This window comes from Aotus nancymaae, unplaced genomic scaffold, assembly GCF_030222135.1.
Source record: "Aotus nancymaae isolate 86718 unplaced genomic scaffold, 86718_ANA_hifiasm-v0.15.2.pri h1tg000036l, whole genome shotgun sequence".
Taxonomy (NCBI): domain Eukaryota; kingdom Metazoa; phylum Chordata; class Mammalia; order Primates; family Aotidae; genus Aotus; species Aotus nancymaae.
Window position 1 is genome coordinate 142,280 of NW_026988450.1, and position 13,587 is coordinate 155,866.

At 38.0% G+C, this 13,587-nt stretch overlaps 1 protein-coding gene across 10 annotated transcripts in view; it reads left to right on the forward strand.

The window, feature by feature from the left end:
• Nucleotides 1-13,587, forward strand: part of SPIDR (scaffold protein involved in DNA repair) — a 415,411-nt gene that overhangs the window by 42,846 nt on the left and 358,978 nt on the right. For 8 of the 10 annotated variants that reach the window (XR_002478925.2, XM_021672883.2, XM_021672887.2 and 5 more), the window contains exon 5: nt 2,056-2,219. The exons of the other annotated variants lie outside the window; for them this stretch is intronic. Coding sequence is in view for 7 of the 8 variants with exons in the window: in XM_021672883.2 (XP_021528558.2) it covers nt 2,056-2,219 (164 nt within the window). In the remaining variant the exon portion in view is untranslated. The remainder of the gene's footprint in view (nt 1-2,055; nt 2,220-13,587) is intronic. 10 annotated transcript variants of the gene reach the window in all.

The window sequence follows — 13,587 nt, forward strand, 5'->3', positions numbered from 1 at the left end:
TGTTTTTTTAAGAGATGAGGTCTTGCTCTGTAATGCAGGCTGGAGTGCAGTGGATCATAGCTCACTGCAGCCTCAAACTCCTGGGTTCAAGTGATCCTCCTGCCTCAGCCTCCTGAGTAACTGAGACTACAGGCACTTGCCACCATTCCCAACTTACAGTGGACTTTGACTGCATCTTCTGGAACAACAATAACTTTTTTTTTTTTTTTTTTTTGAGACAGAGTCTTGCTCTGTCTCCAGGCTAGAGTGCAGTGGCATGATCATGGCTCACTGCAACCTCCTCCGTCCGGGTTCAAGCAGTTCTCCTGCCTCAGCCTCCCACATAGCTGGGACTACAGGCGTGCATCACCACGCCCAGCTAACTGTTGTATTTTTAGTAGAGACATGGTATCACCATGTCGGCCAGGATGGTCTTGATCTCTTGACCTCGTGATCTGCCTGCTTCAGCCTCCCAAAGTGCTGGGATTACAGACATGAGCCACTGAAAAGTATGAATACTTTTTGTTTGTTTGTTTGTTTATTTCATTCCATACTTTTAACTTTAGCTTATTTTTTTCTTTTTAAATTTTAAGTTCCCTTCAGGTATTAAAGCTAGCATTTAAAAAAATATGTTACCAGCTGGGAGCCTATAATACCAGCACTTTGGGAGGCTGAGGCAGGTGGATCACAAGGTCAGGAGTTTGAGACCAGCCTGACCAACATGGTGAAACTCTGTCTCTACTAAAAATACAAAAATTAGCCAGGCATGTAGGTGCATGCCTGTAATCCCAGCTAGCTACTCAGGAGGCTGAGGCAGGAGAAAAGGTTGAACCTGGGAGGTGAGGTTGCAGTGAGCCGAGATTGTGCCATTGCCCTCCAGCCTGGGTGACAGAGCAAGACACTGTCTCAAAAAATGTATATAAGCTCACTTCATTAGAAGTGAGATTGTTGCTATCACATCTCCAAATAGGACCAAGATATCTAATTAGCTTTCTGAGTTGCTGAAGTAATTCCTAGGAAATACTTGTGCTTTGTATTATAGGGAAGGTTTATGTTATCCTACCTCAGAGACTAATTTATCTTTAATTACTACTTTTATTTGTTTAAGCATAGCAGATTAGAATCAGTACATTTGGTTACTTAGTTTACAAAAATAATTTGAGTTTGACTTAAAATTTTGTAAAAGCAGCATTTAGATAATGTGTATGAAGTAAACTAAAGGCGGAAAGACTACTATTACACTTAAATTTGCATTTTACTATCGTTGTTTCTTTACTGATAGAAGAAATCTATCGAAAAAATCATTAGGTGAAAATGTTTGAAAACATATTTTCTAATAGAAGACTGGCTAAATAAACTATGGTTCAACTATGTAATATGGAATACTATTTGTAGAAAAGAATGAGGATGCATCCTGCTTATTCATATAATATAAGTCTTCTTAATTATGTTTAGTGAAAGTTTAACTGTGTAAGAAAGGAGGAAAAAATAATAATACATAGTTTATTTGCTTAAACATGCTAGGGAAACTATACAAGGATACAGAAACACCTCCTAAAAGTAGTTAAAACTGGGGTTGGAGTAAGATTTGGAAGAATCAGTGATTTGAGATAAGAGTAGAAATGTACTTTTCACTGTCTAAATTTGTTTGTTTGTTTTTCTTGAGACAGAGTCTCACTCTGTTGCCCAGGCTGGAGTTCAGTGGCATGATCTCGGGTCACTGCAACCTCCACCTCCCAGGTTCAAGTAATTCTGGTGCCTCAGCCACCTGAGTGGCTAGGACTACAGGTGTGTGCCACCATGCCCAGCTAATTTTTTGTATTTTCTGTTTTTAATAGACACAGCATTTTACCTTGTTGGCCAAACTGATCTTGAACTCCTGAGCTTTGGCATTCCACCCACCTCAGCCTCTCGAAACACTAGGATTACAGGGATGAGCCACTGTGCCTGGTCCTAAATATGTTTTTAAAAATTACTGAGTGACATGGATATATTAACTACTAAGAATAAAAGATTTAAAAGTGAAAGACTGTGGAGATATATAATTAAGCAAGTTAAAAAATTGTATTTTTTTAGATGAATTACAGTTTATCGACTGGGAGATGGACAGTGACAGGGCAGATGCTAGTGACTGTAAGGAATTTGAAGATGGCGAGGGTGCCGTGGAAATCTCAGACTGTGCTTCTTGTGCCAGTAGTCGGTCTTTGACAAGTGATGAGAAGCTATCTGAGCTTCCCAAGGTAAGAATGAATTATTTCAGAACTTTTATTCTCTTTATAACATTTGCTAATCATAGTCGTCTTGTGTTTTGTTTTGTTTTTTTTCCATCCTTCCTCAAGAACAACCACTTTTGACTCGGGATTCTTTCGTTCTTTACCTGCTTATCTCTAAATAACATGCTTGTGCTGTACTTCCCAACATGGATAAATATTGAGCTTTCTTCTCATTCACTTCCCTCCCTCACTGCACACTGAGCTTTTTCTTATCCTACCATTCTCCCAGTACAGATATATAGCTTGATGAGATTATATTCAGCATTTATACAATTGTGAATAAATAGTATTGATAACCAAGGGAAATACTAATTATCATTATTATCCTTTGCAGCCATTTGCTTTCCCTAGACTTAATAACTATTTTGGTTTTTGTTCATCTGGTTTTATTTACTGATGGAAAAAATACTTTTTCACCATTGCCTAGCTCTCTTTGTTAAGATCTTCAGACAGCAGGCATTCCATGAGTTTCATTTTTTTGGAGAACTCTTTCCTACAACATCCTTGCTGCTCCAGTTTGAACTCAGCATCCTCTCTGCTTTTGTGTACATTGTCACTCACACTTTGCTGTCATTCTGGGAATTTATTAACTTCTCTCCTGGATGGAGCTCCATTATCCGAGACTTCATACTTTCTTCTTTCTTGGTTTTCACCCTATTTTGGTTAAACACATCTTCCAGTAACTTCCTGAGGAATGATTTGGCATGTCTGAAGATGTTTTTGTCATATTTTGATGTGTGATTGAAATTTTGTATTTAACTTTTAGGTTGAAAATAATTTTCCTTCAAAGTTTTGAAGGCATTGCTTCTTTCTCATAGCTTGAGTTGCTGTCAGTAAGCTTGAAGCTATCTCATTCTTGATCTTTTAAGATTTTCTCTTTACTACTGTTTTTAAGCAGTTCGATTGTGATATGCCTTGGTATGATTTTTCCGTTGGTGTTTTTCAAGCTTTTTGAATCTGTGGTGTTTTGGGAGTTTCCCAAGACCACCTTCAGGTTCAGCAGTTGACAAGGATGATACACAGGACTTGGCATATAGTCATACTTACGGCTATCGTTAATTACACTGAAAGGATACAAATATATTTTTATTTATTTATTTAGAGACATGGTCTTCCTGTGTCCCCCAGGCTCAAGCGTAGTGGCGTAATCATAGCTCACTGCAGCCTTGATCTCCTGAGCTCAAGTGATCCTCTCACCTCAGCCTCCAGAGTAGCTGGTACTACAAGCATGTGCCACCACGCTCGGCTAATTTTTTGTAGAAATGGGGTTTTGCTATCTTGCCCAGGCTGGCCTCGAACCCTTGTGTTCAAGGGATCCATCCACCTTGGTCTCCCAAAGTGCTGGAATTGCATGTGTCGGCCACCATGCCTGGCCAAAAGGATACAAATTTAAATCAGCAGTCTTCCATGAGTCCTTTTCCAGTGGAGTCACACAGGATGTGCTTAACTCTTCCCAACAAAGTGTTTTGACAATATGTGTAAAGTGTTATGTACCAGGGAGCTCATTAGAGACTCAGTGCCCAGGGTTTTTTTTGGGGACTGGTAACATAGTCACTCTCCCTAGAATCTACTGAAATTCCAGACTTCAGAAAGAAAATGGGCATTCAGTATAAACCATATTGTTTATACAGTTTAGGCACATTGACCCACCCTTCTTATCATTTATGGAATGATGAAGATTCTCCTGAAATCTGTTTTCAGAAGCTAGGCAAGGACCAGCTTTGCAAGCAGGGTTTTCTAAGGAAAGCCACTTCAGGCCAACTATGTTAACTGTTTTCTGCGTATATGTGAGTTTGTAGTTTTCATCACATTTGGTAAATGTTTGACTTTTATTTCTTAAGAAAATTTCTTTCTGACTCCCCTTTTCTTTTCCTCCTGTGACTCCAATTATATGTATATTAATTAAGCTGCTTAATGATGTGTCATGTTTCATTTTTTCAGTCATTTTTTTCTCTTCATTTCATTTTGGGTGGTTTCTTTTGCTACATCTTCAACTTTAATAACTTTAAAAAAATTCAGTATATTCTGCAGCTAATACTATCAAGTGTATTAGTCATCTCTGATGTTGTATTTTTCATTTTTGGAAGTTTGATAGCAGTCTTTTTACATTATCCATGTCTTCCCTTAACATGTCATACTTTCGTCTATATTTTGAACATATAGAGTATATTTATAATCGCTGTTTTTAATGGCTATTTTGGTAAATCTGTCTGTGTCATGTTTCTCCTCCTTATGGGTTGTATTTTTCTGCTTTTTTGCATGCCTATACATTTTAAAAATTATAAAATACAATGCACTATTATTTATTATAGTCATCATTCTGTGTATTAGATTGCTAAAGCATATTCCTTCTGTCTAAATGAAATTTTGTATCCTTTAATCAGCATCTTCCCTTTCCCCATTCACCTTTCTCTTCCAGCCTCTGTTAAGCAACATTCTACCCCAATTCTATGAGTTCTGCCGTTTTAGATTCCACATGTAAGTTAGATCATGCTGTATTTGTCTTTGTGTGCCTGGCTTATCTGAGTTAACATAATGTCCTCCAGGTTCATTCATGTCATAAATGATAGAATTTCCTTCTTTATTAAGACTGGATAGTATTCCATTGTGTATATGAACTACATTTTCTTTATCCATTCATCTAGACACCTAGATTGCTTTCAAATCTTAGCTATTGTGAATAGCACTGCAGTGAACACGGGAGTCCAGATTTTTTTTAGCATACTGATTTCAGTTCTTTGGCCCAGAAGTGGAATTGCTAGATTATATGGTAGTTCTGTTTTTAGTTTTTTGAGAGACATTCATACTGTTCTCCGTAATAGCTGTGTTGATTTACATTCCCACCAACAGTGTACAAGGGTTCTCTTTTTGCTACATTCTCACCAACAGTTGTTATCTTTCATCTTTTTGATAATAACCTTTCTAACAGGTGTGAGATGATATCTCATTGTGACTTTAATCTGCATTTCCCTGATGAGTAGTGATGATGAGCATTTTAATCTGTATCTATTGGCCATGTATACATCTTCTTTCGAGCAATGTCTATTTAGGTCCTCTGCCCATTTTTAAAGTGGGTTCTTGTTCTCTTGCTATTGAGTTGTTTGAGTTCTTTATATATTTTAGATATTAGCTCCTTATCAGATGTATGGTTTGCAAATATTTTCTCTCAACCTGTGGGTCATCTCTCGATCTATTTTTCCTTTGCTTTGTATAATCTTTTTAGTTAGATACAATCTCATTTGTTTTTTGCTTTTGTTATCAGTGCTTTTGGGGTAATATTTTAAGAAATCTTTGCCCAGACCAATGTTGTGGAGCCTTTTCTCTGTGTTTTAGTTCAGTAGCTTTAGAGTTTCAGGTTTTATGTTTAAATCTTTAATCCATTTTTAGTTGATTTTTGTGTATGATGTGAGATAAGGGTCTAATTTCCTTCTTTTACATGTGGTTAACCTGTTTGCCAACACCATTATTGAAGATTGTCTTCTTCCCATTGTAAATTCTTGGCACCTTTGTTGTAAATCATTTGACCATAAATGAGTGGGTTTACTTTTGGGCTCTCTATCTTGTGTGATTGGTTAGTTGGTGAGTTTTTATGCTATGCTGTTTTGGTTACAATAGTTTTGTAGTAGATTTTAAAATCAAGTAGTGTGATGCCTCTAGGTTTGTTCTTTTTGCTTTGACTATTTGTTTTTTTCTGTGGTTCCATATAAGTTTTAGGATTGTTTGTTTTGTTCTTTGAAGAATGACACTGGAATTTTGATAGGCATTGCATTGAATCTGTATATCACTTTGGGTAGTATGAATAGTTTAACAATGTCCTTCCATTCCATGAATATGGATATCCTTCCATTTGTTTGTATCATCTGCTATTTCTTTCATCAGTGTTTGTGTTTTCTAGTATATAGATCTACTGCCTCCTTAAATTTACTTCTGAGGAGTTTTTTTTTTTTCCCATGCTACTGTAAATGGATTTGAGTTCTTAATTTTTTTTTCAGGTACTTCATTGTTAGCATAAAGAAGCGCTGTTGATTTTGTATCCTGCAACTTTGCTGAATTTGTTTATCAGTCCAAATGGTTTTTTGGTGGAGTTTTCAGCATTTTCTATATGTGGGACCATGACATCAGCAAACAGATGATTTCTCTTCTTCCTCTTGATATGGATGCCTTTATTTCTTCCTCTTGCCTCATCACTCTGGCCAGGACTTCTACCTATGTTGAATAGTAGTGGCAAGAGTGAGCGTTCGTATCTTGTTTCTGATTATAGAGGAAAAGCTTTTACCTTTTTACTACGGAGCATGGCAGCTGTGGGCTTGTTACTTATGGCCTTTGTTGTATTGATGTATAGTCTTTCTGTACCTAATGTGTTGACAGTTTTTATCATGAAATAGTTTTGAATTTTATCACATGCTTTTTCCATATCTATCGAGATTATCATATGGATTTTGTCTTTCATTCTATTAACGTGGTGTATCACATTTATTTATTTGCATATGTTGAACTATCCTTGCATCCCAAGGGTAAATCCCACTTGATCTTGGTAAATGATCCTTTTAATGTGCTATTGAATTCAATTTGCTAATATTTTGTTGGTGATTTTTGCATCTTTGTTCATCAAGGATGATATGGTAGCTGGGATTACAGGCGCCCATAACCATGCCCATTAGCAAATTTTTGTATTTTTAATAGAAGCAAGGTTTCACCATGTTGGCCAGGCTGGTCTCGAACTCCTGACATCAGGTGATCCACCCGCCTCGGCTTCCCAAAAGTTCTGGGATTACAGGCGTGAGCCCCCATGTCCGCCTGCAGTATTGTCTTTTAGGACATTTAACAGATGTATTTGATACTGATAGGACTTTCCATATTGTTAAGTTGATAGTGCTTTGATATTATTGTCTGGGTGTTTATAATTTATTTTATTGGTGCCTTCCAAGAACCATTTGCTGTGGTTTAAATGTTCCCTCCAAAACTCCTGTTGAAATTTAATTACAATGGTGACAATATTAAACATCCAAACTCCTGTTGAAATTTATTACAATGGTGACAATATTAAATTTCCAAACTCCTGTTGAAATTGATTACAGTGGTGACAATATTAAACTTCCAAACTGATAAAGTTTGGATCTGTGTCCTGCTCAAATCCCATGTTGAATTGTAATCTCCACTGTTGGAAGTGGGGCCTGGTGGGAGGTGATTGGATCATGGGAGTGAATTTCTCATGAATGGTTTTGCACCATCCCCTCTTGGTACTGTCTTCACAATAGTGAGTGAGTTCTTGCAAGAGCTGGTCATTTAAAAGTGTGTAGTGGCTGGGCCCCATGGCTCACGCCTGTGATTCCAGCACTTTGGGAAGCCAAGATGGGAGGATCAGTTGAGCCTGGGAGTTAGAGACCAACCTGGGCAACATGGCAAGACTCATCTCTATTAAAAAACATTAAAATAAATACATAAAAGTGTGTAGGACTGCCCCCTTTCTCTTTTGCTTTCACCATGTGAAGTGTCTGCTCCCCCCCTCCCCCTGCTTTTACCATGTGAAGTGCTTGCACCCATTCCGCCTTCTACCATGAGTAAAAGCTCCCTGAGGCATCCCCAGAAGCAGATGCCACCATGCTTTCTGTACAGCCTGCAGGACTGTGAGCCAGTTAAACCTCTTCTTTTATAAATTACCCAGTCTCAGGTGTGTCTTTATAGCGATGCAAGAATGGCCTAATACAGGGACCATTAAGAGGTGATTAGGCCGTGAGAGCCTCGCCCTCATGAATAGATAAATGTCATTATCACAGTAGTTGGTGACTTTGTTACCACAAGAATGTATTGTTGTAACAACACTTTCTGTCCCTTGCTCTCACCCTCACTTGTCCTTCTGCCTTCTGCCATGGGAAAGTGCAGGACAGAGGTTCTTAACAGGCACCAATACCTTGATACTGGAATTTTTAGCCTCCATAACTGAGAAATAAATTTCTTTTCTTTATAAGTTACCCACCCTGTGGTATTCTGTTATAGCAAAGCAAAGTGGACTAAGACACCATACCTATAGAGGGCAGCAGAGACATAGCAGTGAATTCTCATAACCTACATTTTTCAGGAAGTGTGAAGGAAATTGGATTTAGGTGAACTTTGTTATGTAATTCTCATAGACATTATATAGTGACCCCTATGCAAATACAGGCTAATAGACATAATGAATATTAAGTAATGTGAGTGAGATTCCGGCACTTTTGTAAGAAGGTGAACAGCAGAAAGCTGCTGGCTGGCACAGATAAGAGATCTGAAAGTAGTTCATGTAGTTTTAAAGGGAAAGTAAATGTGGCTTTCAAATTTGAAATATGGATTCATTTTTATGAAACACATGTTTTGTTCGTATTCTTACCAGTAGGGGTAGGAGAAATGATTCAGTGACTCTTAAAAGATGGAATTATGGAAAAGTTAAAAAAAACAAAAACCAAAACAAAACAGGAATAGGCTGGACGCGGTGGCTTACGCCTGTAATCCCAGCACTTTGGGAGGATGAGGTGGGCACATCACGAGGTCAGGAGCTTGAGAGGAGCCTGGCCATCATGGTGAAACTCCATCTCTACTAAAAGTCCAAAAATTAGCTGGGCATGGTGGCGCATGCAGTAATCCCAGCTACTCAGGGGGCGGAGGCAGGAGAATTGCTTGAACCTGGAAGGTGGGGTTGCATTGAGCCGAGACCACACCATTGTGCTCCAGCCTGGGCAACAGAGCGAGATTCCATCTCAAAAAAAAAAAAAAAAAACCACAGGAATAAACAGAATTTTGTGTTACATGGGAGTATGTTATAACCTTGTAGAAAGTGATCTGACACACCTTTAAAAATCTTTCCGGCCAGGCACAGTGGCTCATCCCTGTAATCCCAGCACTTTCGGAGGGTGAGGTGAGTGGATCACGAGGTCAGGAGTTCAATACCAGCCTGATTAATATGGTGAAACCCTGTCTCTACTAAAAATACAAAAATTAGCTGGGTGTGGTGGCATGTGCCTGTAGTCCCAGCTACTCAGGAGGCTGAGGCAGGAGAATCGCTTGAACCTGGGAGGCGGAGGTTGTAGTAAGCCAAGATCGCGCCCATACACTCCAGCCTGGGCAACAGAGTGAGATTCCATCTCAAAAAAAAATTCTAAATTTAATGAACATATATATAATTTTCTTTATTTTCACTTTTTTTTTTTTTTTTTGCAGACAGAGTCTTGCTCTGTTGTCAGGCTGGAATGCAGTGACGTGATCTCGGCTCACTGCAACCTCCACCTTTTGGGTTCAAGCGATTCTCCTGCCTTAGCCTCCCTAGTAGCTGGGACCACAGGCACACACCACCACACTCAGCTAATTTTTTTGTAATTTTAGTAGAGATGGGGTTTCACCACGTTGGCCAGGGTGTTCTTGATCTCTTGACCTTGTGATTTGCCTGCCTCGGCCTCCCAAAATGCTGGGATTACAGGTGTGAGCCACCGTTCCTAACCTATTTTTACTTATTTATATACATTTTTGAAAGTAATAATTCAGTTTTGCTTTTAATAGTGAATTAGAATAAAATGATATGAGTGGATGTGTGCTAATTGTTAATGCCTAAGAACCGCCCATTGTTTTCATCTTTTTTACAGTGTAAAATGCACATAACATACAGTTTACTATTTTGACCATTTTTAAATGTGCAGTTCAGTGGTATTGAATATATTCATAATGTTGCTTAACTACCATTACCACCATCTATCTCCAGAACTCTTTTTATCTTGTAAAACTAAACTTTGTACTCATTAAACAGTAATCCCTCCTTTTGTCTTTCCCCCAGCTCCGGGCAACCACTATTCTACTTTGTCTCTATGTATTATTTTGACTGCTGTAATTACCTCATATGAATAGAATCATATAGTATTTGTCTTTTTGTGACTGGTTTGTTTCACTTAGCATAATATCCTTAAGGTTAATCCTTGTTAGAATTTCCACCCAGGCTGGAAAGCAGTGGTGCAGTCTTGGCTTACTGCAACCTCCACCTCTCAGGTTCAAATGATTCTCATGCCTTGGCTTCCCAGTAGCTGGAATTATAGGCACATGCCACCACACCCAGCTAATTTTTGTATTTTGAGTGGAGACGGGGCTTCACCATGTTGGCCAGGCTGGTCTTGAACTCCTGACCTCAAGTGATCTGCCCACCTGAACCTCGCAAAGTGCTGGGATTACAGGCATAGCCACCACACCCAACTAGAATTTTCTTCTTTTTAAAGGCTGAATAGTTTTCCATCGTACGTTTATACCATAGTTTTACCTAACTTGTGACCTAACGTATGGTCTATCCTGGAAAATGTCCTGTATTCACTTGAGAAGACTGTATGCTGTTGGGTACAGTGTTGTGTGTATGTCTGTTAGATCTAATTGGTTATTGTCTGAGGTCCTCTGTTTACTTACTTATCTTTCATCTGGTTATTCTATCCACTATTGAGAGTAAGGTATTGATTTAATCATCTCTTATTTAGAATAATTTGTTTCTCCCTTCAATTCTGTCTGATTTTGTCTCATATATTTTTGAGGTCTTTTAATTGCTGCATAAATGTTTATAATTTGTATGTCTTCTTGCTGTATCAAATAATCTATTAATATATAATGTCCTTTTTTCTTGTAACCTTTTTTGTTTTAAGTCTGTTTTCTCTGATATTAGTTAGTATAGCCACATCTACTCTGTTGTGGTTACTATTTGCATGAATATCTTTTTCCATCTTTTAATTTTCAAACTGTTTGTGTCTATGGATCTAAAGTGAGTCTAGTGTAGTCAACATATGGCTGAATCCTGTTTCTCCATGTTGTCAATCTCTGTCTTTTGATTGGAGAGTTTAATCCATTTGAATTTAAATTATTTGTACAGAAGGATTTCTGTCATTTTGTTGTTTGTTGTTCATATAATGACTGCTTTTTATGGGGGCCCTCATTTCTTGTAATGCTGTCTTCTTTTGTGTTTAGTTGATTTTTTTCATGAAATGTTTAAATTCATTTCTCTCTCTCTCTCCTTTTTTTTTTTTTTTTTTATTGGAGTCTCATTCTGTTGCCCAGGCTGGAGTGCAGTGGCGTGATCTTGGCTCACTGCAGCCTTTGCCTCCCAGGTTCAAGCGATTCTCCTGGCTCAGCCTCCTGAGTAGCAGGGATTACAGGCATGTGCCACCATACCCAGCTAAATTTTGTATTTGTAGTAGAGATGGGGTTTCACCATGTTGGCCAGGCTGGACTTGAACTCCTGACTTCAGGTGATCCACCCACCTTGGCCTCCCAAAGTGCTGAGATTACAGGTGTGAGCCACTGTACCCTGCCTCCTTCCTTTCTCATTTTCTTTCTTTCTTTCTTTTTTTTTTTTTTTTGAGACAGAGTCTCACTCTGTCACCCAGGCTGGAGTGCAGTAGCACAGTCTCAGCTCACTGCAACCTCCGCCTCCCAGGTTCAAGCGATTCTCATGCCTCAGCCTCCCTAATAGCTGAGATTACAGGTGCGCGTGCCATTATGCCTGGCTGATTTTTGCATTTTTAGTAGAGATGGGGTTTCACCATGTTGGCCAGGCTGATTTTGAACTCCTGAACTTGAGTGATTCACCTGTCTCAGCCTCCCAAAGTGCTGAGATTACAGGTGTGAGCCATCACACTTGGCTCTCATTTCTTTTTGTGCAGAGTCTATAGCTGTTTTCTTCTTCGTGTTATCATGGGGATTACATTTAATATCCTAACCCTATAACATTCTAAATTGATTTTATACCAGCTTAAATTCAATAACATACAAAAATTCTGCCTTTTTACAGCTCTGTTGCCACTCGTTTTCGTTGTTGATGTCACAGAATTACATCATTTTACATTGTGTGTCTCAAAACATAAATGAATAATTCTTTTAAATTGTTTAAAGTATATAGAAAACAATGTAGAGTTCAAAAGTTACAATAATAATATCTTATTGACTAATCATTTCAAAACATGTATAACTCTGTGAAATTATGTAGAAAACAGTAAGTGACAATAATACTGGCTTTTATAATTTCCCATGTATTTACCTTTATTAAGATAATCATTTCTTCATATGGCTTCTAGTTACTGGCTAGTATCCTTTCATTTCAACCTGCGAGACTCCCTTGAGCATTTTTGCATGGCAGGTCTAGTGGTAATGAATTCCCTCAGTTTTTGGTTATGTGGGAATGTCTTAATTTCTCCCTTACTTTTGAACGAGTTTTGCCAAATGTAATATTTGGGGTTGACAGTTTTTTTTTTTTTTTGAGACAGATTCTGACCCTATCACTCAAGCTGGAGTGCAGTTGTGTGTTCATGGATCACTGCAGTCTCTGAGTCCTGGGTTCAAGTGATCCTCCTGCCTCAGCCTCTCAAGTAGCTGGGACTACAGATGTGCACCACCATGACCAGATGATTTGAAAAAATACATATATATATATATATTTTTTTTTTTGGTAGAGACGAGGTCACAGTATGTTGCCCAGGATGGTCTTGAACTCCTGGCCTCAAACAATCCTTTCACCCCAGCCTCCCAGAGTGCTTGCATTACAGGTGTGAGTCACTGTGCTTAGCCTGTGTTTTTTTTTCTTCTTTTTTTTTTCTTTTAGTACTCTTAATATGTTATCCTGCTGCCTTCTGGCCTTAAAGTTGTTGATGAGAAATATGCTGATAATCTCATTGATGATCCCTTATATGTGACAGGTTGCTTATCATGCTGCTTCAAGATTCTCTTGGAAGTATATTTGATTATAATATGTTTCCATGTATATTTCTTTGAGTTCATCTTTCTTGGAATTTATTGAGCTTCTTGGATGTTTTTATTCAGATCTTTCATCAGGTTTGGGAAGTTTTCAGCCATTTTTTCTTCAAATATACTGTTTCTTTCTCTCTTTCTGTTCCTTCTGATACTCCCAGAATGCATACGTTGGTCCAGCTGATGTTTCATTTCCGTTATTGTACTTTTCAGCTCCAGAATTTCTTTTTGGTCTTTTTTTTTAGATTTTCTCTTTATTGATATTGATATTCATGTAATATTTTCTTGCTGTTCTCTATATCTTCCTTTAGTTCTTTGAACAACTTTAAAACAATTGTCATAATGTCTTTGGAAGATCTGCCATCAGGTCTTTTTCAGGGACAGTTACGTTGTTTTGTTTTTTTTCTTTTGAATGTGTCATACTTTCCTGTATATCTTGTCATTTTTGTTGAAAACAAGCATCAAAAACATCAATTGAATATAATGATGTGGTAAGTCTGGAAATTAGAGTCTCCCTCTTTCCCACCATTTGCTGTTTACTACTACTATTATTATTATTGCTATTATTATTATTGAGAGAGTCTCACTCCTTCATCTA